The sequence below is a fragment of the Camelina sativa genome, chromosome 1, assembly GCF_030686135.1.
Source record: "Camelina sativa cultivar CO46 ecotype springtype chromosome 1, ASM3068613v1".
Lineage (NCBI taxonomy): Eukaryota > Viridiplantae > Streptophyta > Magnoliopsida > Brassicales > Brassicaceae > Camelina > Camelina sativa.
In genome coordinates, this window is record NC_141880.1 from 943444 (window position 1) to 967247 (window position 23804).

The 23804-nt window shown below is 37.1% G+C and overlaps 6 protein-coding genes and 2 pseudogenes across 12 annotated transcripts; 3 read left to right on the top strand and 5 right to left on the bottom strand.

The window, feature by feature from the left end:
• Positions 1-1637: 1637 nt before the first annotated feature.
• On the bottom strand, positions 1638-2836 carry LOC104784775 (universal stress protein PHOS32). 2 transcript variants are annotated; one of them, XM_010509887.3, is made up of 4 exons: positions 2444-2836; positions 2219-2328; positions 2015-2133; positions 1638-1868 (listed from the first exon to the last, which is right to left on the bottom strand). In XM_010509887.3, exons 1-4 carry the CDS (start codon positions 2616-2618, stop codon positions 1796-1798), a joined length of 477 nt encoding a protein of 158 aa, XP_010508189.1. In that variant the 5' UTR covers positions 2619-2836; the 3' UTR covers positions 1638-1795. The 2 variants fall into 2 exon arrangements, with proteins under 2 accessions (XP_010508189.1, XP_087369087.1); XM_087512961.1 differs by lacking the exon at positions 1638-1868 and having other exon boundaries at positions 2011-2133; positions 2444-2770.
• A 1027-nt stretch (positions 2837-3863) lies between these two features.
• Positions 3864-4368, bottom strand: LOC104703161 (uncharacterized). The gene has a single exon (XM_010419122.2). It carries the CDS (start codon positions 4276-4278, stop codon positions 3889-3891), a length of 390 nt encoding a protein of 129 aa, XP_010417424.2. The 5' UTR covers positions 4279-4368; the 3' UTR covers positions 3864-3888.
• A 911-nt stretch (positions 4369-5279) lies between these two features.
• On the top strand, positions 5280-6264 carry LOC104784866 (uncharacterized). The gene has a single exon (XM_010509996.2). The coding sequence runs from the start codon at positions 5500-5502 to the stop codon at positions 6034-6036; it is 537 nt and encodes a 178-aa protein (XP_010508298.1). The 5' UTR covers positions 5280-5499; the 3' UTR covers positions 6037-6264.
• Positions 6265-7501: 1237 nt separating this feature from the next.
• Positions 7502-8793, top strand: LOC104784957 (uncharacterized). The gene is made up of 3 exons (XM_019243505.2): positions 7502-8037; positions 8130-8215; positions 8303-8793. Exons 1-3 carry the CDS (start codon positions 7593-7595, stop codon positions 8597-8599), a joined length of 828 nt encoding a protein of 275 aa, XP_019099050.2. The 5' UTR covers positions 7502-7592; the 3' UTR covers positions 8600-8793.
• A 931-nt stretch (positions 8794-9724) lies between these two features.
• LOC147949430 (uncharacterized) lies at positions 9725-10965 on the bottom strand (annotated as a pseudogene). Its single transcript, XR_015598407.1, has 2 exons — positions 10768-10965; positions 9725-10676 (listed from the first exon to the last, which is right to left on the bottom strand). The product of XR_015598407.1 is annotated as an uncharacterized LOC147949430 (transcript).
• Positions 10966-10992: 27 nt separating this feature from the next.
• LOC104785142 (endoribonuclease Dicer homolog 2) lies at positions 10993-18449 on the bottom strand. Of its 5 annotated transcripts, none has more exons than XM_010510327.3 (23): positions 18215-18449; positions 17850-17941; positions 17556-17733; positions 17226-17339; positions 16908-17042; positions 16705-16789; positions 16525-16586; positions 16020-16160; positions 15719-15847; positions 15501-15630; positions 15313-15409; positions 14933-15128; positions 14691-14851; positions 14383-14598; positions 14060-14286; positions 13714-13985; positions 13202-13629; positions 12993-13096; positions 12732-12913; positions 12430-12639; positions 11863-12273; positions 11495-11773; positions 10993-11417 (listed from the first exon to the last, which is right to left on the bottom strand). In XM_010510327.3, exons 2-23 carry the CDS (start codon positions 17936-17938, stop codon positions 11070-11072), a joined length of 4194 nt encoding a protein of 1397 aa, XP_010508629.1. In that variant the 5' UTR covers positions 17939-17941; positions 18215-18449; the 3' UTR covers positions 10993-11069. The 5 variants fall into 5 exon arrangements, with proteins under 5 accessions (XP_010508629.1, XP_010508854.1, XP_010508779.1 ...); XM_010510552.2 differs by having other exon boundaries at positions 17850-17929; positions 18122-18441; XM_010510477.3 differs by having other exon boundaries at positions 17850-17929; positions 18215-18396.
• Positions 18450-19100: 651 nt separating this feature from the next.
• On the top strand, positions 19101-19709 carry LOC104703170 (putative F-box protein At1g77650 pseudogene; annotated as a pseudogene).
• Positions 19710-20183: 474 nt separating this feature from the next.
• Positions 20184-23418, bottom strand: LOC104785476 (putative metallophosphoesterase At3g03305). The gene is given in 5 exon segments (XM_087513162.1): positions 20184-20570; positions 20679-21794; positions 21796-22245; positions 22396-22637; positions 22925-23418. Coding segments are annotated over 5 exon segments (2229 nt in total). The 5' UTR covers positions 23229-23418; the 3' UTR covers positions 20184-20453.
• Between the last annotated feature and the right edge of the window lie 386 nt (positions 23419-23804).

Sequence of the window (23804 nt, forward strand, 5' to 3'; positions counted from 1 at the left end):
CTCTACTTATGTAATTTTTTTGTTACATATTGACTTCATAATTTTTGTTTGATATCAATAAAATTATTTGCCCGATTATTCTTTTTTGTTGTTTATGAGATTAATTTTGTTACAATCCTATATAAATTATGCCACTTTTAATTTAGTTTTAGACCTCCAAAAACTCTAGGATGAGACTACTAATTAGTGATACAACTAAGTCAAGAACCCAGTTCAAGCTGCACTGGATCAATCTAGTATAGATCGAAAAGCATGAATTATATATATATATGGTTTCATCTCAAAAATACATATTACAGGCCGGAAAAACTAGTTTAATCTCCTTCCCAATGGTGTGGAGGCTCTAATTTAGGCCATGGAGTGTCTCCTTGCCAATGGTGTGGTTTGCCAACGTTTCAAGACGGACTGCGCAGAACTAATAATGATGATTCAAGCTCCTGAGGACTGGCCGGCTTTTTCTAATATTCTAGACGACTTCCTTATGCTACGGGCCTGTATTCCGCTCTTCTCCTTGTCCAAGATTCCTCGCACGGCAAATTTGAAGGCAGATTGTCTCACTCGGTCGTCTCGTTCTTTAATTTGTGTAATTTCCTTTGTAAATTTTTCTCCTCCGGTTTGGACTATTAATCTTGGAGTTTTTTCTAGTTAGTGTTTGGTTGAAAAAAAAAACTAGTTTAATCCATGATTGAAGGCCATGCTAATTGACTATCTTAGCTATTGAACATAAGTAATGTATAATTGATCAAATCAAACTAGTTCATTATTTAACACAATGAACATGGAAAAAATATGATTTGGCTCGCCGTTCAAGTTTAAGCAAACTTTAACCGAGTCCATAATACATCAACGCAAATAATATCGTAAACAATCTTACGTAACATCAAAATACATACCTAGAAATCTAGATAAGCCAAAATAATCATAACTTGTTTTTACCAAAATTTAAATTGGACGGCGCTTTCTATATTTGAAGGTCACACATAGAATTGGATTGGATTGGATTCACCAAAACCATCTTTGGACCATCTGATTGTAATTTTAATCAGTTATGACAATTGTTCTTCCACCCAAAAACCTAACTCCATTGTTCACTTTCTCTATTTTCTTCATGAATGCACAAATTTCCAAATCAGTCACTAACCGAAGAATGAAAATTTAATTTCCAACGGTCTCATTCAAGATCGGATCTTCTTTCTCCTTTAGTTTACCCGAGACTGTCAACAACTGGATAGAAAAGCGTAGTTTTATAAAGATTTTCAGCCCAAAAATAAATATTTTCAGAAAACCCAATTTTATCCAATCAGATCATGATCCAACATAAATGACCTCAGGCTACCCATCTCGGCTATGTTTATAATAAGCCCACTTTGATAAAGTCCAACTAACGGATTAGTCATTGTTATCCATCTAAAACCAACTTATTCTTCACAGCACCAACTTCCTTTCTTTTAGATTTTAATAAGTCCAACTTTCTAAGATTGGAGTTTAAAATTTATAAACAGAGCCAATTGATTAATATTTTATTGAATCATGATTTAATGTTCTAAATTCCAACTCGAAGTTTCTTATAAATAGCTAATTAATGTTTTTTTTTTCATTTGATCATTCCTTCGTTCTGATACAAAACGTTAGTACTATTTATAATAAAAGTAGAAATTTTCATTTATTGATACACACACAACACACACTAATCAGTTTCACAAATTTGCAAAATATCTAAACAATGCATGAGTGCCACACACGTGACTAGTAACATTATTAAATTGGTCGAATTAAAGGACAAGAGAGGCTTTAATTAGCCCTTAACAACTGTGACTGGACATGTTGCATTTGTCACTACATGATTGCTCACACTACCCAGCAACATCCTACAAAATATGAAAACATATAAAATATGTAGTTAGTAGTACTAATTAAACTATAGACGCGTATCGAGGTGCTCAATTTAGGCCTTTTTAACCAAAAAATGTGACGAAACTAGACTACAACTATAGTTAAAGAGTAATAAATTTACCTTTTGAGAGAACCCAAACCCCGACTGCCAAGAACAATGGAATCGAGTTTTAAATTTTCGACGGCATCACAAAGTTTCTCCCTTGGATCTCCCCAATACACCTTTGCAACTACCTTCACCTTTATTTTTGTAATTTTGAGTTCAAAATACAATGATTTAACATCATTATATGAAGGAAGTATGATATTAAAACACTAGTTTTACCTTCTTAGCCCTGGAGAGAGTATCAAGAACATCAAGAACCTCAGGATCGTAAGCAAGTCCATACTGTTTAGAGAAATTAACCTCTCTAAATTCCTCCAGAGGAACCAGCGCTGCAATAATCATATATTTTTGTAAATTTTAAAGATCAACATACAAATTCCTTATCATAATAATATGAAACAAAATTTACTAAATTTAGTTTAAGAGATCATGTATAGTAAATACGTGAACCGGTGTCCTCGAAGAGGATTTTGCGGGTATGATCGGCGTTTTGTGGTTGGACGTGGATCAAGATGACGGTGTCGCCGTCATCAAGAAGATTCTCAGCCGTCCAACGGAGAGCTAATTTGCTCGTCGGAGAATAGTCCATTCCCACTCCCACCGTACGTACCTTTCCCATCTCTCTCTCTCTATCAATGGATGATTTATATGTGGAAATTGATTACGGTAGTCTGATATATATATAACCGGTCCGGTTTGATGGTTTGGACTTTTGGAGAATATTGGCGCATATAGAATTCGAGATATTTAATGATTGTCTTTTTCTTTTTAGACTGTGTTTGAATTGTGATGGAGGAGATTCTTGAAGCTACTAGTTCTCTCTTTGATTCTTTTCTTAAAACGCAACAAATATCTTTGTTAATGACTAATTATGACTCTTTAACATAGATAAAAACAGTGATATTTTAAGTGCTAAAAACATCAATTTCATTTTTTCAATACATTTCACTTTTTTTTTTTCTCTTCGAATAACATATCATTCACTTCATATAGTTGAAAAGAAAAATCTCAATGTCATTTAATACAGAGTGTTTCTTCTAGAAACTATATATTGGTGTCCTATGTTGTATAAAGATATTTAATATTGAAAATTTTGATTTTCAGTAATATGAGCGAGTAAGTTGATTTTTTTTTTCCTTAAATAATAGAACTATTGTAACTAAGAAATTTTATTCTGATATGAAGGCCAGAAGATTCAAGATATGTATGCATACGATACGACGTAGTGTTATAATTCATCTCTTTACTTCACTTGCTCTCTAAGAAAGTAATATTCTTCGGCAACTTTTAAGAAAGGCGAATTTTATTCTTCAACTTTTCTTCTTTATCAGTTTTTTAGCCTTTTATTTATTTATTAACTAATTAATGGAATAGAGATACCAACATATCAAAACCAACTTTATTCTCTTAATTTCATGTGTAGAAAGAAGTACGGTACAAAAAAATTTAAAATTGATAGCTTGGAAAGAAAAAAGAAAAAAAAACCACTAGTATAATTTTTAAGTAAACAAAGTCTTTTGATAAAAAAAAAAAAGAAGAAGTAAACAATGTCTAATCGGCGTAAATAAAGTAAACTAGAAAAGACACAATAACAAAGCTCTAAAAAAATAAAATAAAATAAAAATACTAACACCGCTTCTTGATTTAATTAATCTTTGTAAAACACGTTTAAGTGATATTAAACCATCTTAAAAGAGATGAAAATAAATCATTATGAAATTAAAATAAAGATAACAACACCTTTGGCGACATATTAATCAAAATTTCATTTAACTTTAGAGATGAATTAAGTTCCTGATAAAAAAAACATAATAATATAGAACAAAGAAACAACATAAATTAGGTTAAACAATCACAGCTAAGATAGACCTTAATTAAACAAATTTCGATTAATTATTAGTGCAATACTGATTGACGGAACTACTAAAGTAAGAACTGCTGAATGGTTTAAAAATGGCTTGTGTACAGTCTTGGTCGATTTCAAGGATGGCTTTGCAACATTCTGGTCCTATCATGATTTGACGGTAAAAGAATGACCCGAAGATTTCGGCCAGGCAGGCTTCTCCGTCTCCTAGGTCTGGAAAACACCTCCTAACTAACTCGTCATCACTACTATTACCGCTACCGGCAATACTTCCGCCGAAGATGAAAGGAAGCGAGAATGGAAGTGGAAGCGGGAATGGAAACGGGAACAAGGACGATGCCGTTGTGCTTTGAGGTATAAGAGAATATGAGAGGAGACGTAGAACGAGGATGAGAGTAATTGGTGATCTCATCATGAAGAAGAAGAAGAAGCAAATGCTAATTACTAATTAACATATATGAGTGATTGATATTTAGTTGTTTTTGATGCTTTGATCTTGGTTAAGTCTTTGAAGGTTCTATTAGGGTTTTGTATATATAACAGAGAAAAATAATTAAAAATCTTAGATATATAGAGGAATTAGATCTTTTAGTTACACAAAAAAACTAAAAAGATATGAAAAGATCTGTTAGTTAGGATTCTAGTGTTCCATTTGTTTGATTTGGACTATCTTGCTTTAATTGTTGAAGCGAAAGTTTTACAGGTGACAAGTTATTTACAGAAAACTAAAGCATATCGAATGTATACAAATTTGTAAAAGTGTTTTTAAACCGAAAGCACAAAATGATCAAGAAGTGATCAAGCGTTGATCCCACGCGTGTGTATGTTCATAATCATATTACCATCATATCGTGTGATGAGATGAGGTTAACAACTGGAACTGGAAATAATAAAGCAATACAATAAGTTTTGCATGCGTCCTTCCACACTTTGAGCCGCTATACTTGATTAATACATTGTTATTAACTTATTATTATATCGTCACCGTCTCCTCACGATGTATACAATGGTAGCTTCGTTGACTCTAGCGCATTAAAATAGTTTTCTTCTAATTTAACTAAATTTGAGTTATTGACTTTATGCATCTTCTACCATCCACTTTTTTATATATATGTTTAAAAGTAGAACACTCTGTATAGACAAAGAGAAAAACATTTAGAAAGTTTCAGAAAATATTAAAACATCATATTATTGAGGGTATCTCCCCACCAAAATCGAAAATTCCACATATCAAGTTTTTTTTTTTTTTTTCTTTTTTTTTTTTTCCATAAAATATGTAATAAACAAAGAAGTTAATTATGTGATAACTGATAAGACTTAATTGTCTCTTTTTAATCATCACCTTTTAACGTGGAGTAAAATGAGAAATAATGCCCATATATATACACCAAGTGTTAAAGACGCGGATTCAACTATCTTTTAATGTCAACCTCTCTATATTGTTGCAACGCTGTCCATCTTCACCATATTTTATAGAAACTTATATTGTTATTTCTAATCATTAAATCTTTGCCCTTGTATTTATTATATATATAGTCTCGGTCGTTCCGTTTGTCTCTTCTTCGATCTTCTCAAAATCAGTTTCATCTCATCTATCGATCACTCCATAGTGATTAACAGTTTAACACTCAACAATATGGGGAACTACGCTTCATGCGGTCTATACAAAACGACACCATCGTCTCAGTCGTCAACTTCATTATCACCGTCGTCGGCTAAAGTGATTCTCCCGGACGGTGGAGTGCGTGATATCCACGCGCCGACGAAAGTGGCGGAGATCATGATGGAGATGCCAAGCTATTTCCTCGTCGACGCCAAATCCTTGAGAATCGGCCGGAAATTCATACCACTCGGCGCCGACGATGACCTTGACCTAGGTGGCTGCCATGTGTACGTTGCGTTCCCGATGACGCGTGTCATTTCCGCAGCCAACGCATCCGACATGACTCGGCTCTACCTCGCCGGCAAGAAACGCGCCAAAAGCGTTGACAATAGGAGAGTGTCTCCGGAAGAGGAAGGTGTTCATCATCATGACGTAAGGCTGATCGGACGACCGAAGCTGAATCTTGAAGACATAGAAGAGTTCTCGGCGGCGGAGTTTATTCATCGGATCTCTGTTTCCAAATCTAAGAAACCACAGCTAGAGACAATAATAGAAGATCATGTGTCCTAATATAACCAATTTTTAATACTATATATGTTTTTTTTTTTTTCTCATTTTCTCTTCACCAACCAAGGTGCCTCATTAGTCATTAGTAGTAACTTAACGTGTGTTTTTCATTTGTGATAACTTTTTTTTTTCCGTTTACGCAAATGTGAATATGTTTTGTGTTAACCTGCAGATTAATGTGTGTTAATATAAACTTCTTTTTCATATGAACAAAAAGTCAAAAACAACAAATCTTTTACTTTATGATCAAGTTGCAAATCTTTTAGTAATGGGGTGTGTTTGGAGTATATATGATCGAGTTGCAAACTAGCCGTTTATAAGGAAACTGGAGATTAATCACACCCGTCTCTTACAAAGTTTTATGATGATTGATTGGGAAATTGAACGTGATTTAAGAAGACTTGCATTAAAAGTACTTTAATTTGGGCTTGAAACCAGGTTTTGACCATATGTTGGGAAACCCTAATTTGACCTTGTTAACGGCGCTAAAAATACTCTGTTACTCTCTCTATTTATGGATACTACTATATATTTTTTTTTCATAAAGATGAATTTAGAGGTTTTATAAAGAGAAAGTAAACCAGCCCAGGCAAAAATAAAAATAAACAAGGCTACAATATAACTAAGAAAGAAATGGAGTGTTAACGAATCCAAAGGAGAAGAAACTCTTGCCAACGCTTTCTACGTCTTTTTGAGGCCATAATATTCCGAAGCTCACGATCAACCAATTTGAAGACAACCTGAGGAGAAGCCGAAGGGAGATATGGAGGACTATATTATATGTTGTTCTTCTTCATGCGGTCTATATGTTGCTATCTCTAGTCTCTGTCGATTACATCTAAGAATTCTCATCTCCCACCAGAACAGAGGATTTCAGTAGAATACCCACTTGAGTAGTATTGACTACTTGAGATGCCTTCTACGGACGATGAAACCGCCGTTGTAGTTTTGAACAGAGTTACAGAGAGATTTTTATTACCTATGCCTCAATATCTTGGCGATTTTTGGGTAATTTCACTTGAGAAAGGATAAGACTTACGTCAGAGGTAACAAAAACATGAACCGGAATGCCAATTCTTACTTGGAAACATTGAAGACTGCAGAAACAGAGAACATGACGATGACAAACCAAAAGGAGTGTCTTGTACGTATTGCTCCTCAACCTTTTGGTCTTGCACAAACGTATTGGATTTCAAAGGTTATGTATAAGCACCAGCTTCTGATGCCTTCACTAGCTCCTTCGTTTCATTACGCAACTCCTCCTCCGGTTCAGAGAATAAGATGAAGAAGTTCGGTTTATTTAACCAGAGGCTATAAGAATTGAGACGCAAATTAACGTGTGTTGCATTAATAAGATCTTCAAATTTAATAAAAAATTCGTTACAACAAACATATGTGTGAAACTGTCGTTAAAATTTCGGACTAATATATATATTCTTATGGTACGCACGTCCTAGGAACTTCTCTTGTGATTACTTTTTCTTTAATTCTCTTTGCACGTATGTAACAATGATCAAGATCACAAGCACGGTTGTTAGAATCGAGATTCATAGGAGAACATGGCAAGATCGCTCAAGAAATCAGTCAAGTTGAGCCTAAGACATGTCCGGATCCGTTCTTCAACCATCAGGTTTAAACCAGAGTCTAGTTCCATAGAAAGAGATCAGAGAATCGAGTTTCTCGGAGGAGACAATGGCATCGGAGAAGAGGAAAACGATGAGGGTAGCAGCAGCGAGTATGAAGAGTTTGAAGAAGAGGAAGAAGGAGAAGCAGAGGAACAAGATGATGGGAAGAGTGTTGTGAGGGGTGGCGAAAGTGAAGGCGAAGAGACGGAAGCAGCGGTTGAAACGGCAGAGGCGGAGATCACTGAGGCCGGGAATAGAGTGATGGTGGTGGTGGATAAAGTGATTGCATCAACTGGAGCTCTTGAATGGGCTTTGAAGCATACATTACAATCACAAGACTATCTCTTTCTCTTATATTTCTCCAAACCCTTTAAAAAAGGTCATTTCTCTAATCTTACATCTCAATTAGCAATTTTGGCTTTGACTTTTTTGAGATTGAAATTCTAATTAAGGATTTCAATTTGCTATTAGGCAAAAGGAAGAACCGGAAACAGGAAGTAAAGACTGATGAACTCGTCCATACTCTTAAGAAACTCTGCCAAACAAAGCGACCCGGGGTGAGTCCAAATCCTAACAAAAAGCGTTTGTTGCGTTTCAAAACTGCTAAAATGTGATAGAATTTATCATGTCTATATAATAAACAGATAGAAGTTGAAATAAGAAGGCTAGAAGGTAAAGAGAAGGAGAAAGGAGAGAAGATAGTAGAAGAAGCTAAAGAACAACAAGTGAGTCTCTTAGTGGTCGGAGAAGAGAAGAAACCACCGGTTTGGAGATTGTTGAAGAGATGGGGATGGAAGAAACGGCGAGGCCAAGCAGGAGTTCTCAAGTATTTCCTAGAGAAGGCTTCATGTATGACCATTGCGGTTAAACCAAAGAACCGTAAGCTTGGTGGTTACTTGATCACAACCAAACGTCACAAGAACTTTTGGCTCTTAGCTTGAATTTATTTTGGTTAAAGACTTTAAAGGTGATTTTTTGTTTTTTTTTTTCTGTCTTTGCAAATTGTTTTGATTTTTTTTGGTAGAGATTGATTTTAGTTTAGTTTAGTTATTGTTTGATTAAGACATGCGGCTATTAATGACAATTCTTTGGCAGAAAGAGTATCATTCAGACACGTGATACTTGATGCCAAGCACACCATTTGAACAAAGATAGAACATAACACAAAATGAACTAGATAAATTTTTAATGATGAAAGAAACAACAAGCACAATTCTAATTAAGCACAAGGAGCTAGCTAGATAGAAATTGTGTCACACACTGTGTTTAAAAAAGCGTCGCCTGGGCGAGAGACGAGGTGATTATAAGGGTGTAGCGCCTCTAGTAGATGAGGCCAGGCGGTAGACCAAAGGCGCTCGCTTCGGGATGCCTTGCCATGGAGCCCGCCTCATCTCGCTTAGCGCCTGCAATAGTAGGAGGTAATATATGGTTAAACCTCAATATCTTCTCAATATTTTCTCAATATTTGCTTACTTAAAATGGTTCTAGAAGTCTATGACTTTGATTGATGAAGATGATGAGGATGAAGCTGAAGAAGATTTCATAGGAGGAGATGATGATACTGAAGTCTATGTCGAAGATGACGAGTTTGATGATGATGAGATGGATTTTTAGGCTTTGTGTTTAAGTTTTAAACTTTCGTTGGATTTGCTTCTACTTTGTTTTCATTTCTCTGTTTCAGACTCATGATTGGCTTTTTCTTTGTTTTCAAATCTTTCTCTATGTTTCAATTTCAAATGATAAGCTATTGGTTTTAGACTCAGGTTGTGCTTACATGGTAAGGAATCGATTATTTATGACTAACCTTATATCTGTTTTTTGCAGTTGCGCCTCATACACCAAAGGCGTGGGGCGAATCTCGCCTAGGCACAGAGCGCCAAACCTACCCTCTGTCGCCTCACCTTGCCTCTCGCCATTTAAAACACAGGTCACACATATAACCTGCCAGTGTTTTATTATCCTAGTCCTACAACATCAGATTTCAGGACTTTATTATATGCAACCCACAAAAGGCATAATATATAATACTAACCAAGATTACTTCTTTCATATATAAAGGCAAAAAACTACTTGTGCATCACGATGGGCTGTATCCAGGAATTCGACGAAATCTTACCGTCATGAGGGAGTCTTGAGAAGGTCTGGTCGGCAATGTCGTAGAGAAAAAGCTGATTCCAATCAATGAAGTAGATGGAGTTGGGCTTAAGTCCGGGATACATGCTTGCAATGTTTTCTTGGACATAAGTGTCCTCCCTTGTGGTTGGATCATGCATGTACAACATAAACCACCTTCTCCCGGTTTTCACCTCCAGACGATCCAATTCCAAGCCTCGCGTCTCCCAATGGAAGACGGGTTTCCCCTTATAGGTTCGCAAAGCATAATAGACAATGATGAATACATCGCCAGAGGGTGACTCCACCAAGTATTTGGTCCGAGTGCACCTTCTCAGAAGCTCGAATTCATACTCTCCCATCTCTGGATGCTTTAAGGGTCTGCGTTGACGGAAATAAGCTAGGAAGGGGAAGCTAGGTTCGGCCATACTCCTACCGTCCTTGCGGAAGAATGCATCAGTGGGAGGCGTGAGATAAAAGGTGGAATCTTTATTGGAGTAGAAAACGAATGATTCCTTGGATCGGGTGGAAATAGACAGCTCGTGGCGCCATCGGGAGTCACCGGTTGTAAAGCAGGAGACCATGTCTGCCTAGAACTTGACGGCCACGATACATGTTGGTGAGATGTACGGTTAGATCATCGTTGTTCATTCTGATCATCCAGCCACGAGAAGATTCGATGTTGCGTGAACGGTAGATGCTTTCAGGGATCCTCTGGTCTGCTATCGTCACTCGTTTCTGATTCACTGGGTCGTACAAGTTGATATTGGCTATTTTGTCTCCTCTGGTAGCGCGGGGACGGGCGGGAGCGTCTCTGATACCATCAAGTGGGAGTAGCATATATGGAGATGGTGACAAAGATGATGACGTCGTTTCCGTCATCAACAAGCGAACTCCTCTTCGTATCTGACATCGACACATCACAAATTCATCAGTACACAAAAAAAAAAAACACAGAAAGGAGAGGGAGGGAGGGGTTCGATCAAAGAACCCTAACCCACGATTCTCTGACACCGGCTACTTTCGACATTCTTTTCTTCACCAAAAGCATCGACATTATTGTTGATTGTGCTATCCTCACCCTTCCTCCTCTGTCTCCCCTCCAATTTAGGGTTTGCTTCAACACGAGATTGATTGCTTCGTTTATTGGCCTACCGTTTTATATATGTTATGGTTAAAACCCTACACACTGTTTTTGCTCAAATTATGATTAACCAAAAAAAATAATAATGACGATAACTATTATTAATAGCCAATAGAGAGTCTAAGCTCTAATTCAGTTCCACAAGAGAAAGAAATCTAGGAGGCAAGAAGAGACTCTGTAAGTGAATTCAAGACTTGTTTGTAAGCCATTTTCTTGGCCAATTTCTTATCAGAGGCCTTTGATGTGTGAGCAAAACTCATTTCCTTAGCTTTCACTTCAACCGTGAAATAAGCTTCACCATTTTTGAAACCTTTCGCTGTGCTCAACTCAAACTGCGCTTTCTGGCATAATTCTGTCAACTCTCTCACAGGATGCAACTTGACGGTCTCTGGAGTTATCATACAACCTAATAGTGGTTTAATGCTCGCAAACACTACACTCTTGTTGTAACCTGAGTCTACAAATATGGCGCCTGCTAAAGATTCTATCACATCTCCAAGGACCTGACAATTGCAAAGACATTAAGACAAAACAAAAAAAAAAGGTAGAAGTTAAGGTACTTGTTTTCAAAATGTGTTACCTTAGGAAAAGATACATCGGATTCCCATCCGAAAGTGGATTGCAAAGACGACCGTTCAAACTCACTGACTGTTCTAGAGATGTGCTTGTGGAGATCATGAGATGCATGCAGGATGTGTTTGTGCAGGTTTGCTTTCACCGCCACTTGAGCATAACATTCATTGTTAACAGAAGCTGATCGCATGTCGGTTAGCAGTCCAGGAGTCATACAAGGATATTTGTCGTAAAGATGTTTGGTTATGAGATAATCCAACACCGAGTCACCGAGAAACTCCAACCGCTGCAGTGGAGTCAAATTAGTATTTCTTTATTCAAAACGCCAAAAGAAAATAAAGCAGAAGACTAATTTTATCGAGAAGGCGACCGGACCTGATAGCATCGTGGAATTTCAGGAATCATGTATGAACCATGAGTCAATGCTTCAACTAGAAGAGACTTGTCCTCAAATTTGTATTTCAACAACGACTCCATATAACCAACATTCACAAGCTTCTCTGCTTGTATTGGGGACTCTCGTTCCATCTTCGTAGTTGTGAAATCGATCGTTATACCCACCCAATTCATGAACAACAAAGCTGCAAGTTCACCTCCCTCGCTGAGATATGCCCCAATTAGTGATTCTACAACATCAGCCACACTCTTGCGTTTCAAATTCCTCCTACTAGTAACGTATATGTTTCTAAACTCAGGTAGGGTATCATTAACAAGAGTATAAGCTGCAGATGATTGACCAGGAACCATCCAACCTTTAGGTTCAAAACACTCATTGCGGATAAATCCCTGTATTCAAAGAAGATAATTTTACAATTTTAACACTAACTACATGAAATAATTTGATAGTCAACCTGCTGAAATCTAAACATTTCTATAGAGCCTCGATGCACTGGGTACTTCATTCCAGCAATTTGGGAGTTGTTAAGACTGAAGAATGTTTACCTGAAGTTTCTGCTCACAACCAAGTTTGCAGAGCATAACATTTGAAATCATTCCATCTTTCTTCGTGCTAAGAAGACCCTCATGGTGAGTACGACAGTGTTGGAATAGTTGCTGACAAACAGCATATTTCAGAAATGAGTCACCAAGAGTTTCTAGTGATTCCAGGTGAAACTGATCTTGGCACTTTTTTGTCGTTATAGCTTCCAGAACCTGTAGTCACAAGTAAACCAAAAGCATTTGGTGAAAAAACAAAACGAAAGACCATACAATATGTGTATCAGCTTGAAAGCCCCAAGTTCTACCTTGATTGTTGGAATATTGACTTTTGGGATGCTCTTCTTTAGGTTGTATGCTATAAGCAAAGATTCAATGCGTTGCATAACAGATGGGATGAAAGTATATGAATAGATCATATCAACTGATATTGGGGACAAAATGATATGACACAGTTCAGGAGGTAGTTCGACAAACTCTCTGTCATGCTCTGCAGTAAAAATAATATAAATAAGTAATTCAACATGACATCATGATGAACTCAATCAAAGACTGGTTAAACATTATACCTTTCTCCTTTTTCTTCTTGGTCATGTGGAGATAATTATGCAGCGTGAAAATGTGTCTTCCATTTAGAAGCGGTTCATCCAAAAATTTTAACTGAATCCCATGCCTGCAACAAGATTATAGAATTCAGCATCTGAAAATAGAATATAAGGAGCAACAAATATATCAATAGTGAGAACAGTATAAACATTCTGTGTAAACTTATATGTACCGTTTCTCATAGTACTCAATATAAGTCTTATCGCCAGTCTCTCTCTTCGTCAATAACGAATTCGCGTTTAGATTGTTAAGAATGCCATTCGTGCAGTAGACATATCCGTTATGTGGTGTGTAAACCAATGCATTTTGTACGACACAAGTACAAAACAAGCCGTCTTTTGTATGTAGCACGCGAGAAGCACCATTGGTAGAACATTTTAAATGTTTTTCCAAAGCTTTATGACAAGTTAGATTCACGGATCTGATCACCTCCCAATCAATAAGAGATGTTTCATGAGAATAAGTGGATGGAACTAGTAGATAATCAACTGCTACCCCATCACTAAGATGCAATCCATCCAAAGCCTTCATCAAATTTTCCACACTGTGATCTAAAAGAACTCGGAAAAGAGTTATCTGAAATCTTCTACACATAAGGACCTGAACAGAAGAAAATAAAGAGACGACTCATATTTGAACTTTAAACGAGAAATGATTCCTACGAGTTTTAAATGAAATAAATACCTCCTCTTGTGTTAGGTGAAACGCTCCCACATAACTCAATGTCACGGCTATTGTACCCTTATGATCTTCCAACCTGAAGCCTGTGTTCCCAATGTCATCTTCAAGCTCAACTCTAGTGCCCAGCAAAACATCGTTTAGATGAAATTTTCTTGGAGAGTTTGGCTCCATTCTTATTAAGTAGAAGTGGTATGTTGTCTGCGGCTGTGCTGAAAACTGGGAGACTAGCTCTGGGGGGAAGTAACATGGCTGTTCTGTGTTATAGTGGATTTTCTCTGCAAATTCAAACGTCATTAAAATGAGAGATTTATTATACAGCCCAAATTTACATATGTGCAGAAGATTTTACCGAGTTTTTGTGCGACAGTTTCCGCCACAACCATGTCCGGCACAAAATGATCACTTAGAGCTCCGACTTCGTGCAGTTGAATGCAAGCTTCTACACAGACAATTTGTTTTAACACTTTACCATTCGCTTGAGCTTTAACTTCTTTTACTGGGCAGCTCTTAGGAAGGTAGAGGGTGCAAATCCCCAGATCCTTGTTTATATCGAATCTAGGAGCTGGTTTGAAGTACCTTTTTAAGAAGAGAAACAAACATCAGAAAGGAAATATAAAGAAGCAAAGATTTAAATAAAGGAAAAATATCTGATGAAGCTGGTATTGGACTAACTCATCTGATGGGAGCCTTGAGCAGTAATGATATATTAGGCTGACGCTTGAGCTAAGAGTTACTGTTGCGCCAGTACTTTCGACGCGGAAGGATAGTTCATCTGAATCATCTGGAAGAGGTGGACAGGGAACAAGAGAATGATGCAAAGACTCCTCACGCATTCTTTTCCCACCAGAAAGATATTTCTTCAACCGAGATTGTGTTAACAGATCTCCGCTGCCAGTGGCAATGAGTGAGAAAGATATTAGATTCTGTTAAGCATGGGGCTGTAGTAAACTCTATGAAGACCAGCCAAATATGTAACATACCTTTCCACCATCATCAAATAATCTGAATTTTGCATCCTCGCACGCCCACGGGACTGTATGAAACTGCAAATGTTGGATGCAGGGTCAAATCTGATAACCAGGTTGCAACTTTGAACATCTAGACCCTCCTCTAGAATAGATGTTGCTACAATGATGTTTACCTACATATAAAAATAGGTTACTCAGAACTAAAGATAACAGTAAGCAGATAATTACAACAGTTCACAGGAACTCGACCATACCAAGCCTTTCCGGAAATCTTCCACAATTTCATTTTGCTTCTTCCGAGTTTGATTTTGCAGACCAGAGTTATTTCCTGCAACGTACTTGGTTTTCCAGTTATTACAATTTGGAAGAATCTCAGCCAAAAGGGATTCCAGTACAATGGCTGTTATCACCCTATCCACAAATATGATGCACCGTATGTTCTCCAAGGAGCTGTATCAATAAAAATTGAGAGAAACAGAATTGGAAAACAACACAGGTTTGAAAAAAGGCATTGTAAAGTACTCCAATATGAGTTGATTTAAGCAATGTCAAACATTCAAAGTTTTTCATTTCAGATCGTCATCTCAAACTCCAGAATGATAAGCAGAAACAAAACTGTGCCTGCGATCCAAACCTGTAACCAAGAAGAGTCTCAACGAGGCAGACTGTTTTTGATGTTAGGAGACCTTCCTCCACATTTCCTTTAATGTTAGAAACAGTCCAATCACGACCTATTTGCACATGAAAAGAACCAAAGAGGTGAGAAAATTAAAGAAATGAATGAATTTTCAATCATAGCATGTTAGCAAACAAAAAAACTACCATGAGGTATGTCAGCCAAAAACGCCTGTGAAGCATCAGAACAGAATTTTTTAACCAAGGTCAGGCTAAACATGTTTAGTTCGCCCCACAAGAAAAAGTCATTCTGACTGGCTGACAATGACTGAGCAGCCTGTTGTGAAAAACTCAAATATTACAATACTCCTTTCTTTCTCATGTAATCTTAAACCTTAAAGCAGCACCACGAACTAAAAATATACCTTCTGCGCCAGCAAAATTCCGAGATCATTCAAACAATATGTTAGAGTTGAAACTATCCTCGACAGTCTCTTCTCTATAGAATCAACAGTAGAGGATTTGAGATCCAAGGTTGCAAGGGATAAGCGATGCTGAAAATAAGTCTACCATCAGTTAACAATTTCATAATTAAAGTATGAGACAAGAATGATAATAAATATGAGCTACGTTCTGAAAGATTCAAAAAAGGTTCATTCTTTGATTTTGTGATTCAAAACCCAAAAAGAAATTCATCATACAAACTTTAATCCTTAGTTCATGTACCTTCATTGTTAGTTTTTCTAACTTCTCTACCCAGCTTGCTCGTTTGAGATTTGGTAATTCCATGTTCTGGTAATACTTGAACCTTGGTGTAGAGAAGGGGACAAACCCAGCCAGCACAGACTCATTCTCACAGGTATAGACCTTCAATAATCAAACAAATTTTATTACTATGATGGAGTAAGCAAGAGGAACCAGCCTATAAGTTTATTTCCTTTTCAAAATGAAAATATGGTTCAGTTTTATAAATATTGAGACAGGCCAAGCACTTGAGAATCAACACTCTTGCTGCAGTTCAAAATGGTAACTAAGAAATATGATGCTTCTGCATCAGATACCAATGATGTATGCTCACTGTAGGATCGAAATATAAACAGACAAAAAAATAACAAATTCTAATGGCACCTTTGATAGGTTAGAAGAAAAAAAGAATTCATTATCTGTAACTCAAAATCATATATAACAGGAAAGACAATACAAAAATTTCAAGATAAAGAAAAGAAGCAACCTTTGAATTCATTAGGGTTTCGAGTTCATGAATCTTCTTCCAGTAGCTATCCAGATTTTCACCTTAGTTGAGAGAAAAAAAAAAGACAGAGAAGAAAAACCAAACTTGAGAAGAAAAATACAAAACGGAAAAGTATGATGTATAAATCCAATCAAGAAAGAATGCTAAATGCATATATACCCTTTGTTTTCACAAGGGATGCAGTCATCCCAAATATCCGCGGAAGATCAGAAGTTCCAGAATTTAACAGTTTGTGATAAAACTCCTGAATAAAAAAGGAGCCATTTTGTCAAAAAGAGCTAAATGACATTGTAAACTAGTTATTTTTAATAGAAACTTCCTATGTTTTCAATGAAATTTCCTGTGCATCTTTTCGTGCTCACCCTCATGATACAAGCATAGGGGTGCTTTCCCCCAGCATGATGACATTCATCAACTATTAGAACCTTGATCATGCTGAAGTTCAGAAAACTATGCCTCAAAGCGTCGAGCAAAATGGCAGGGGTCATCACCAGAACCTGCACTTGTGAAACCAAGGGAGAAAAAAAAAATAAACAGAGTGAACACTTGAAACTCCAAACGGTTTGAAAATGCGGGCCTATATGGAAATGCATCCAGAGCAAACATGAAACCTAAGTAGTGCCTTTCAGCAGAAAAAAAACTAAACGAGAATGTGAGTGGGCAAAATAAGGAAAGGAGACCTCATATTTGTCGACTTGTTGTTTCCAAGTTGAAGAATCCCAAAAGTCAACCCCCATGTCTCCCCAATACATACCAACTTGTAGATCAGTATGCATCTTCAGTGCTTCTGCTTGCTGCGTATAACACACAAGCACAAAGTCAAAAAAAATTGTACATTATTCTTTTATATCTATCTCAGTCTCACACTAATAATAATGGAGAAAGTGACAGTAATGTTTCAAAATTTGGAAAAAAAGCAGCAATCTTTAATACATAAATTGTAGAACAAAAAAAGGACAAGTACTGATGCATATCACATTCAATGTATACACTATAGGAGGTAAAGAAACCTGAGTGACAAGAACAACTTGAGGAACCAAGAAGACAGAGAAAGAGGGTGAAGGCTTGCGAAAAAGGTAGGCATAGTTACGAAGAAGCATAATGGCAATAAGGGTCTTGCCAGAACCAGTCTCCAAGAAGACAATAGTGTTCTGATTGATAGCTTTATCAAGAGCCTCAACCTGATAACTGGGTAAATATAAAACATCAAATATGTAAAGACTCTTTAAAATAAAACAGATCAATGGCTTCTCAAATCAAAGCAAAAACAGAGACTTAAATACATAAGGAAAAAAAGAAAAAACCTTCTTGCAAATTGGAGAGGAGAGGCAGAGACGGCTTGATCAACGGTCTCAGTTTCCATCACATCAGCATCCATTGTCATCTGTAACATAGACTGAGACTGATAAAATGTAGAAATTGCAAAATAAAACCTAATTTAGAAACAAATATCACTAGTTGAGTAAGAAGGAGCAATAACGCAAAAGCTAATACGAAGAAAGCGCAAACGTTTTGCAGCTTTTTTTCACAAGGGTCGGATTATAAAATCAAAAATAAGAAAGAAAAAGAAGAAAACCTCGAATGGGATATATAAAGCAGCGATTTTTTTCCAAAAAAAAAAAAAAAAAAGTAGTCTTCAGGTACAGACAGTGGCGAAGAGGAAGCTTACTGAAGAAGAAGAAGAAGAAAGGTCTTACGGAGACGAATGAATTGATCAAAGCGATTGCGACTTAAATTTAATAATCTGATTAATTAAAGAAACTTAAATCCACTGAATGATGTTTCCGAAAAAAATAAAAACTCGAAAATTGTTTCATGAAGAAGAATTTAATTTTAAGTATTTATTTGGGTGTTTGACTGTTACGGCGACATATGATTATGATGCGAGTTCACAGTGACACACCACGCTTTTGCTGACGTCATTTCTTATTTCCTTATTCTAATGAGTATTTTTTACCGGCGGATAGAGAGTTAAACCGCTTTTTTTACTTTTGGTCCAGCTGTTAAAAAAAACAAAAAAAAAAAAAAAGCAAAAGGATACAGGATAATTATTTATAAATATAAATATGCTTTTTTTTTCTTACAGAATTGGTTAAGGAATATTACTTTGTTAAAGACATCTTTTATTAGTCCAATATGGTAGTTGTTGGTTGAGCCACTTATCATGGAATCTGATTCTCAAATTCGGTTTTTCCCAACTCTATACTCTATAGATAATGTCTCAACTCTATCAAACAACACATTACAAAAATGCAACAAAATCCCTAAAAAGAAAGAGAAAGTGAAGTGACATAAGTATAGTCACTTCACTTTGACTAATAAAATTGATTGAACCCCCCTTGATTGAACCCCCCTTGCATGCTTCTTACCAACCTTGTGATAAGTACGGTTTTGGATACGACAATGACCACAACTACAAGGTTTTGAAGTTTCACTGCTACCCAACTAGTAGTGAGTATGAGATATATGACTTCAAATCTAAACTCTGGAGGGTCATTCCTGGTATTACTTCCGATTGGATCGTGTTGTGGCAGTACGTGTCTATGAAGGGAAACATGTATTGGCTTGCTAGACCCAGGGGTGGTGGGCGTGATTCCCAAATGTTCATCCAAAGTTTCGATTTCTCCAAAGAGACATTCAAGCCCTTAATATGTTCTTCTGTTTTCCCCGTTAAGATTGGGGTTGATCTGGTCCGCCACGAGTATCTTGATAGAGGTGTCTTGTCAAGCTTCGGGGGAGATAGGCTTTCTTTATTGCATCAACACCGCGACACCCCAGGGATCGAGGTTTGGGTCACAAACAAGGTGACTGATGCTGCTGCTGCTCTCTCATGGACTAAGTATTTTAATGTCACTCACCCTCATCACCCTATATTGAATCCCCGTCTCTACGCTAACGGTATTCCCACATACTTTATCCACGAGAAGACCAATGGTGGTGGTATCATCATGTTATGGTGCGATAAACTTCTTGTCCAAGAGGAGGACAAAGATGATGTACAAATAATGGATTATGATATTGCTTGTCCCAGCTTTTACGAAATTAGTGAGGGAGGTGAGATCAAAAACCAAGTTGACACAGGACCACTGTGGTATGCACGTGGCCGTAGCACTTGTAGATGTGGCGGTCTTTACGTTCCGAGTCTTGTTCCTCTTCCAGATTAAGACGCAAAAATAGACTCTGTGTCTCTTGTTCTCGCATGAGACTTTATGCAGTATGTTCCTTCTGCTTTGTCTTGGTCTTTCTTAAGCTTTTGTTATGGTCTTTCTATTGTTATTCTTGTGTTAGCTTGTGCTTTGTGATGAAACTTGTGCACTTCTCTATCTATATGTTAAATGTTTCAACTATATTTTTTTTACAATAAACTCTCGTTTCATTACAAAGCAGTTGATGTAATGTGTGTGTATGTATGCGGTTTCTTTTGGATTCATATCATGCCTGAACCGGACACGTTATCATAATCACACACACACACACATACATTCAGTTTTGGGTTCAGCAAAAGCCAATCACTGATGGAATCTTAGTGGACAAAAAAGACTGATATGAAGTTGATCAAATATTCGAAAGCAAAATCCGATATGATGATCACAACCTTTGATACATAGTGCTAGAAGAAAACACATTGCACTTGCAGCTTGTTAAAAATACTCTTCCTATCTGATGGAGACTCGTAAACTTTAATACATAGTGGCATAGTGCTATAAGAAAACACTGTGCTAAAGATAGTTGTTGGTTGAGCCACTTATAATGGAATCGGATTCTCAAATTCGGTTTTTCCCAATTGTACTCTATAATAATGTCCCAACTCTATCAAACAACACATTACAAAATGCAACAAAATCCCTAAAATATCAAATCACTCTCATAAACTCACCAATACTTCCACAGAGCGTTCTTTTCATATCTCATGGAACTTTATGTGATTTCCAGATAACATAGAGTAGCAACAAAGGAACTACAAGGCTGTAACCTGGATAATGAACCACATTCATCTCATATGCTCTAGCTATAGCCCAGCAATTCTGTTATGTCAAAAAAACAATTACTTTCATTAGTGATTGCAGAAATAATAAAACCGCAAAACGGATGACAATTGCAAAGCAGAAAATAAACTATGAACGTAGTCGTACCTTGAAATGTTTCCAATATAGAGCCAACGAAGCCACCAAGAGTGATTTTCGAAACAGTCTTCTGTTAGAGAATAACAACGACCGGCGTTGTGATCTCTTCTTCCTTCCCCAGTCATGGACATGGTCATCCTCTTTCTTACCAGAGATGGTCCGAATGTGATCTTTGTACATTTCTCTTTCAGCAACCAGACAACACACAACCACGACACTGGGGATAACAACAAAGATCACATGTGGTATCACCAGAACCATTACATCGGGTTGTCCAATGTATTCATGTTTCTTATCTGCGCCTGAGCTACTGACCACCCATCCCATAATAGTCATGTATGTTCTGTTCCCCGAATCAGTAAACACTTCACCAGAGAACCAAGGAAAGAATATGAGATAGAACAGGTATGCCGTGTAACTGAACCATACCACAGGCATTCTGCAGAGGTCTTGGAGAATCCACAGTACAAGTGTAATTGGTCCCTTCTTCGCAATGAACTTCTTGAGAGTATACTGCTTCTTGAAAACTACGATCATGCATTTGGGGACAAGAAATACGAGTAACAATATATATAGAGCAGACCAAAGAATCGGGTAATATAATGCCGCATATTGGCATCCCATGACACGAAACTCATTCCATGTCCATGAGACTTTAGAGCTTAGACCATTGATAGAAAATGGTCGCATTTCTGATAAAGTTAATCTGCCTCTGATGTCAGTGACTTCTATTTGCAGCCAAAATCTATCAGGTAAGGGATCTTCAAAGGCCCTATAATTCCATGGAACTGAAAAGAATGTTGCCCCGGAAGAAGTGTCACCTCCTTGTTTTCTCATTGGAGCTTCCATGACCAGATTGTCAAATCCAGGGCTCGAGTCATAAACTCTAGCTACAACTTCCACAACGAGGGAATGAGAAAACACAATGGCTCTTATTGTGTCATAGGATGATGAGATCATATGTTGGCATTCATATTTGTGACGTGCAAAGGATGTTGACATAAAACGTGAATCTAACGGAAAGGTCGGTAATATGATAGTCTTCTGAGATTTTGACTTGAAGTCAAGATCAACGTATGAAACATGGCCCCTATCAATGGCCATGATCCGCAATGCCCTGTTTTTTTCTCCAGTCACCCATCTCCCATTCCCAGAAGTCTGCAGCTAGCAAGGCTCCAAATGAGCAGTTGGAATTACTTTCAGCACTACTCTGCCTCATATTCAGCTGAAACAAGTCATTATCTGATAAACTGATACCACCAGAGTGATGATGTCTTTTAAGATTCTTGCCAAACTTTGTGTGTAGATGGCCACACAAGTAAGCTGAGATGGAGTGCTTCAGAAAAACATCTTTAAGGCTCTTTTGAGAACGTGACAGCGCTGTGAATGACAACGGGAAATGCCCAAACGATATTTTTGCCACAGGTTTTGCAGACTGGTTATCCCATTGCGATAGGTGTGAGTCGAGTGAGCTCAAAAGCTCATCAGTTGGATGCCCAAAGAGATTTGTTGGGCCACGTAATCCGATATGCATTGTGGTGTCAACACCGACAAACAGATGTTTACGTTCGCTAGTCTGTATAATAACAAAACACAGAACCGTTAGCACAATGTAATAGATAACCTTCATCTCAAATGCAAATCAGTCCTTCACCAACCCAAACTTAAAACAATCAATGATCTCAACCAAAACAATAGACCAAGCTGGGAGAGAGTAACCACCAACCTCAACAGTAATGGCGTTAACATTTCCTTTCCTTCCCATCTGTCCATTGATGCTATACTTGGAGAAGAAATCAGTAGATGAACCAACAGCGGGAACACCAAAGTTGTCATGGTTACCCCTAAGATCATAGAATATGCTCTTATTCAGCCCACTTCTTTTGACAACATCTTGCATCACACTCTCGTATTCTAACCACTCATCTTCATTTAGCTTCATTGTTAACATGTCTTTGCTTTTCCCATCTGATTAACCAAAATAAGAACAAAAAATCAACCAGCTATATCTAGTACAGATGAGAGGTTTATAAGTACCGGATATAGCAACATCTAACCGCAATGGTTCCAAAGCTAAAGTTTTAATTTTTTTGGGGAAAGATCGAACTCAAATCAATAAAGCTTCAGACTTGCATATAAGAAGCATTAGTAAAACCTAAGAATCCATAAACAAACATCATCAAACGAACCGTACAAACGAGAAAACCACAAATTCGAACATATAGGTGAATCAGATTCAGGAGAGAGATATAAACCTGTGAGATCACCGGTGATTAGGACAAGAGAAGGGTTGATCAGAGACAGAGCAGGACCAACAATGTTTCTGAAATCAATGGCTCTTTCGGGATGATGAACACTGAAATGAAGATCGGATAGCTGAACAACCCAAATCAAGTCTTGCCCAGTTCTCGCTTCAATCACTCTTCTTCCAGATTCGTCAATCGAACCAGAGACCATCGTACTAAACGAGATTAGCAGAAGGAGAATCGTAAACGAGATTCTTCTCCGATGAGAAACTGTTTTGCTTCTGAGCTCATCGTCGTCGCCGATAAATTCCATCAGCTCTGTTTATCCGCGAATCAGTAAGCATTAGCAGCTGAATCTCTCAATTTTTCGAACTGCAATGCTCCAACCCCAACCCCAAAAAGAAAAAGTCTACATTTTTATCATTTTCTTTTAATTCGTCGTTTCTTTTGCCTTTTGTTTTCTTTATTAAGATGTTTAATTAAGGCAAATAAATAATTATTTCATTATATTATTTTCTTTCTTCTTTGCAACTACTTATGAAAGAATGGTAATATATAAAAAATATGTGAGAGTGTCAACAAAAGTTAAAGCAAAAAAAAGTATTGGTAAGGATGGATTTACAAACGGATGAAACAGAGTCATTTTGCATGTTTAGGCAAAGAATATGTGACTTGGGGTAGAACATATGCAGGTGGTTCAATTTGTTCTTGGCAGGATGATTCTGGACAATGTTGTTCTCAGAAATCAGTTGGTAAAACTAAAAAAAAAAGAAGGCAAAAGGTTATGATTAAAACAAAGGTCACTTGAACAAGATCAGGAGCCGCTAAGGGGATGTCTTGTCGTTAAATGACTAATCTTTAAACGTTTTATTAAAAAAAAAAACAGAGA

What these genes read in the sequence shown, in the direction of transcription:
- LOC104784775 (XM_010509887.3), bottom strand. Translation starts at nt 2,618, where the DNA reads ATGGGAAAGGTACGTACGGTGGGAGTGGGAATGGACTATTCTCCGACG. An exon ending in CTTCGAGGACACCGGTTCAC is followed by an intron (nt 2,329 to 2,443) that starts GTATTTACTATA and finishes TGATTATTGCAG; the next exon opens with CGCTGGTTCCTCTGGAGGAA. An exon ending in CTCTCTCCAGGGCTAAGAAG is followed by an intron (nt 2,134 to 2,218) that starts GTAAAACTAGTG and finishes ACAAAAATAAAG; the next exon opens with GTGAAGGTAGTTGCAAAGGT.
- LOC104784866 (XM_010509996.2), top strand. Translation starts at nt 5,500, where the DNA reads ATGGGGAACTACGCTTCATGCGGTCTATACAAAACGACACCATCGTCT.
- LOC104703161 (XM_010419122.2), bottom strand. Translation starts at nt 4,278, where the DNA reads ATGATGAGATCACCAATTACTCTCATCCTCGTTCTACGTCTCCTCTCA.
- LOC104784957 (XM_019243505.2), top strand. Translation starts at nt 7,593, where the DNA reads ATGGCAAGATCGCTCAAGAAATCAGTCAAGTTGAGCCTAAGACATGTC. An exon ending in CTCCAAACCCTTTAAAAAAG is followed by an intron (nt 8,038 to 8,129) that starts GTCATTTCTCTA and finishes ATTTGCTATTAG; the next exon opens with GCAAAAGGAAGAACCGGAAA. An exon ending in GCCAAACAAAGCGACCCGGG is followed by an intron (nt 8,216 to 8,302) that starts GTGAGTCCAAAT and finishes TATAATAAACAG; the next exon opens with ATAGAAGTTGAAATAAGAAG.
- LOC104785142 (XM_010510327.3), bottom strand. Translation starts at nt 17,938, where the DNA reads ATGTTACAGATGACAATGGATGCTGATGTGATGGAAACTGAGACCGTT. An exon ending in GAATTTTGCTGGCGCAGAAG is followed by an intron (nt 15,631 to 15,718) that starts GTATATTTTTAG and finishes TTTTCACAACAG; the next exon opens with GCTGCTCAGTCATTGTCAGC. An exon ending in CAAGAAGAAAAAGGAGAAAG is followed by an intron (nt 12,914 to 12,992) that starts GTATAATGTTTA and finishes TTTTTACTGCAG; the next exon opens with AGCATGACAGAGAGTTTGTC.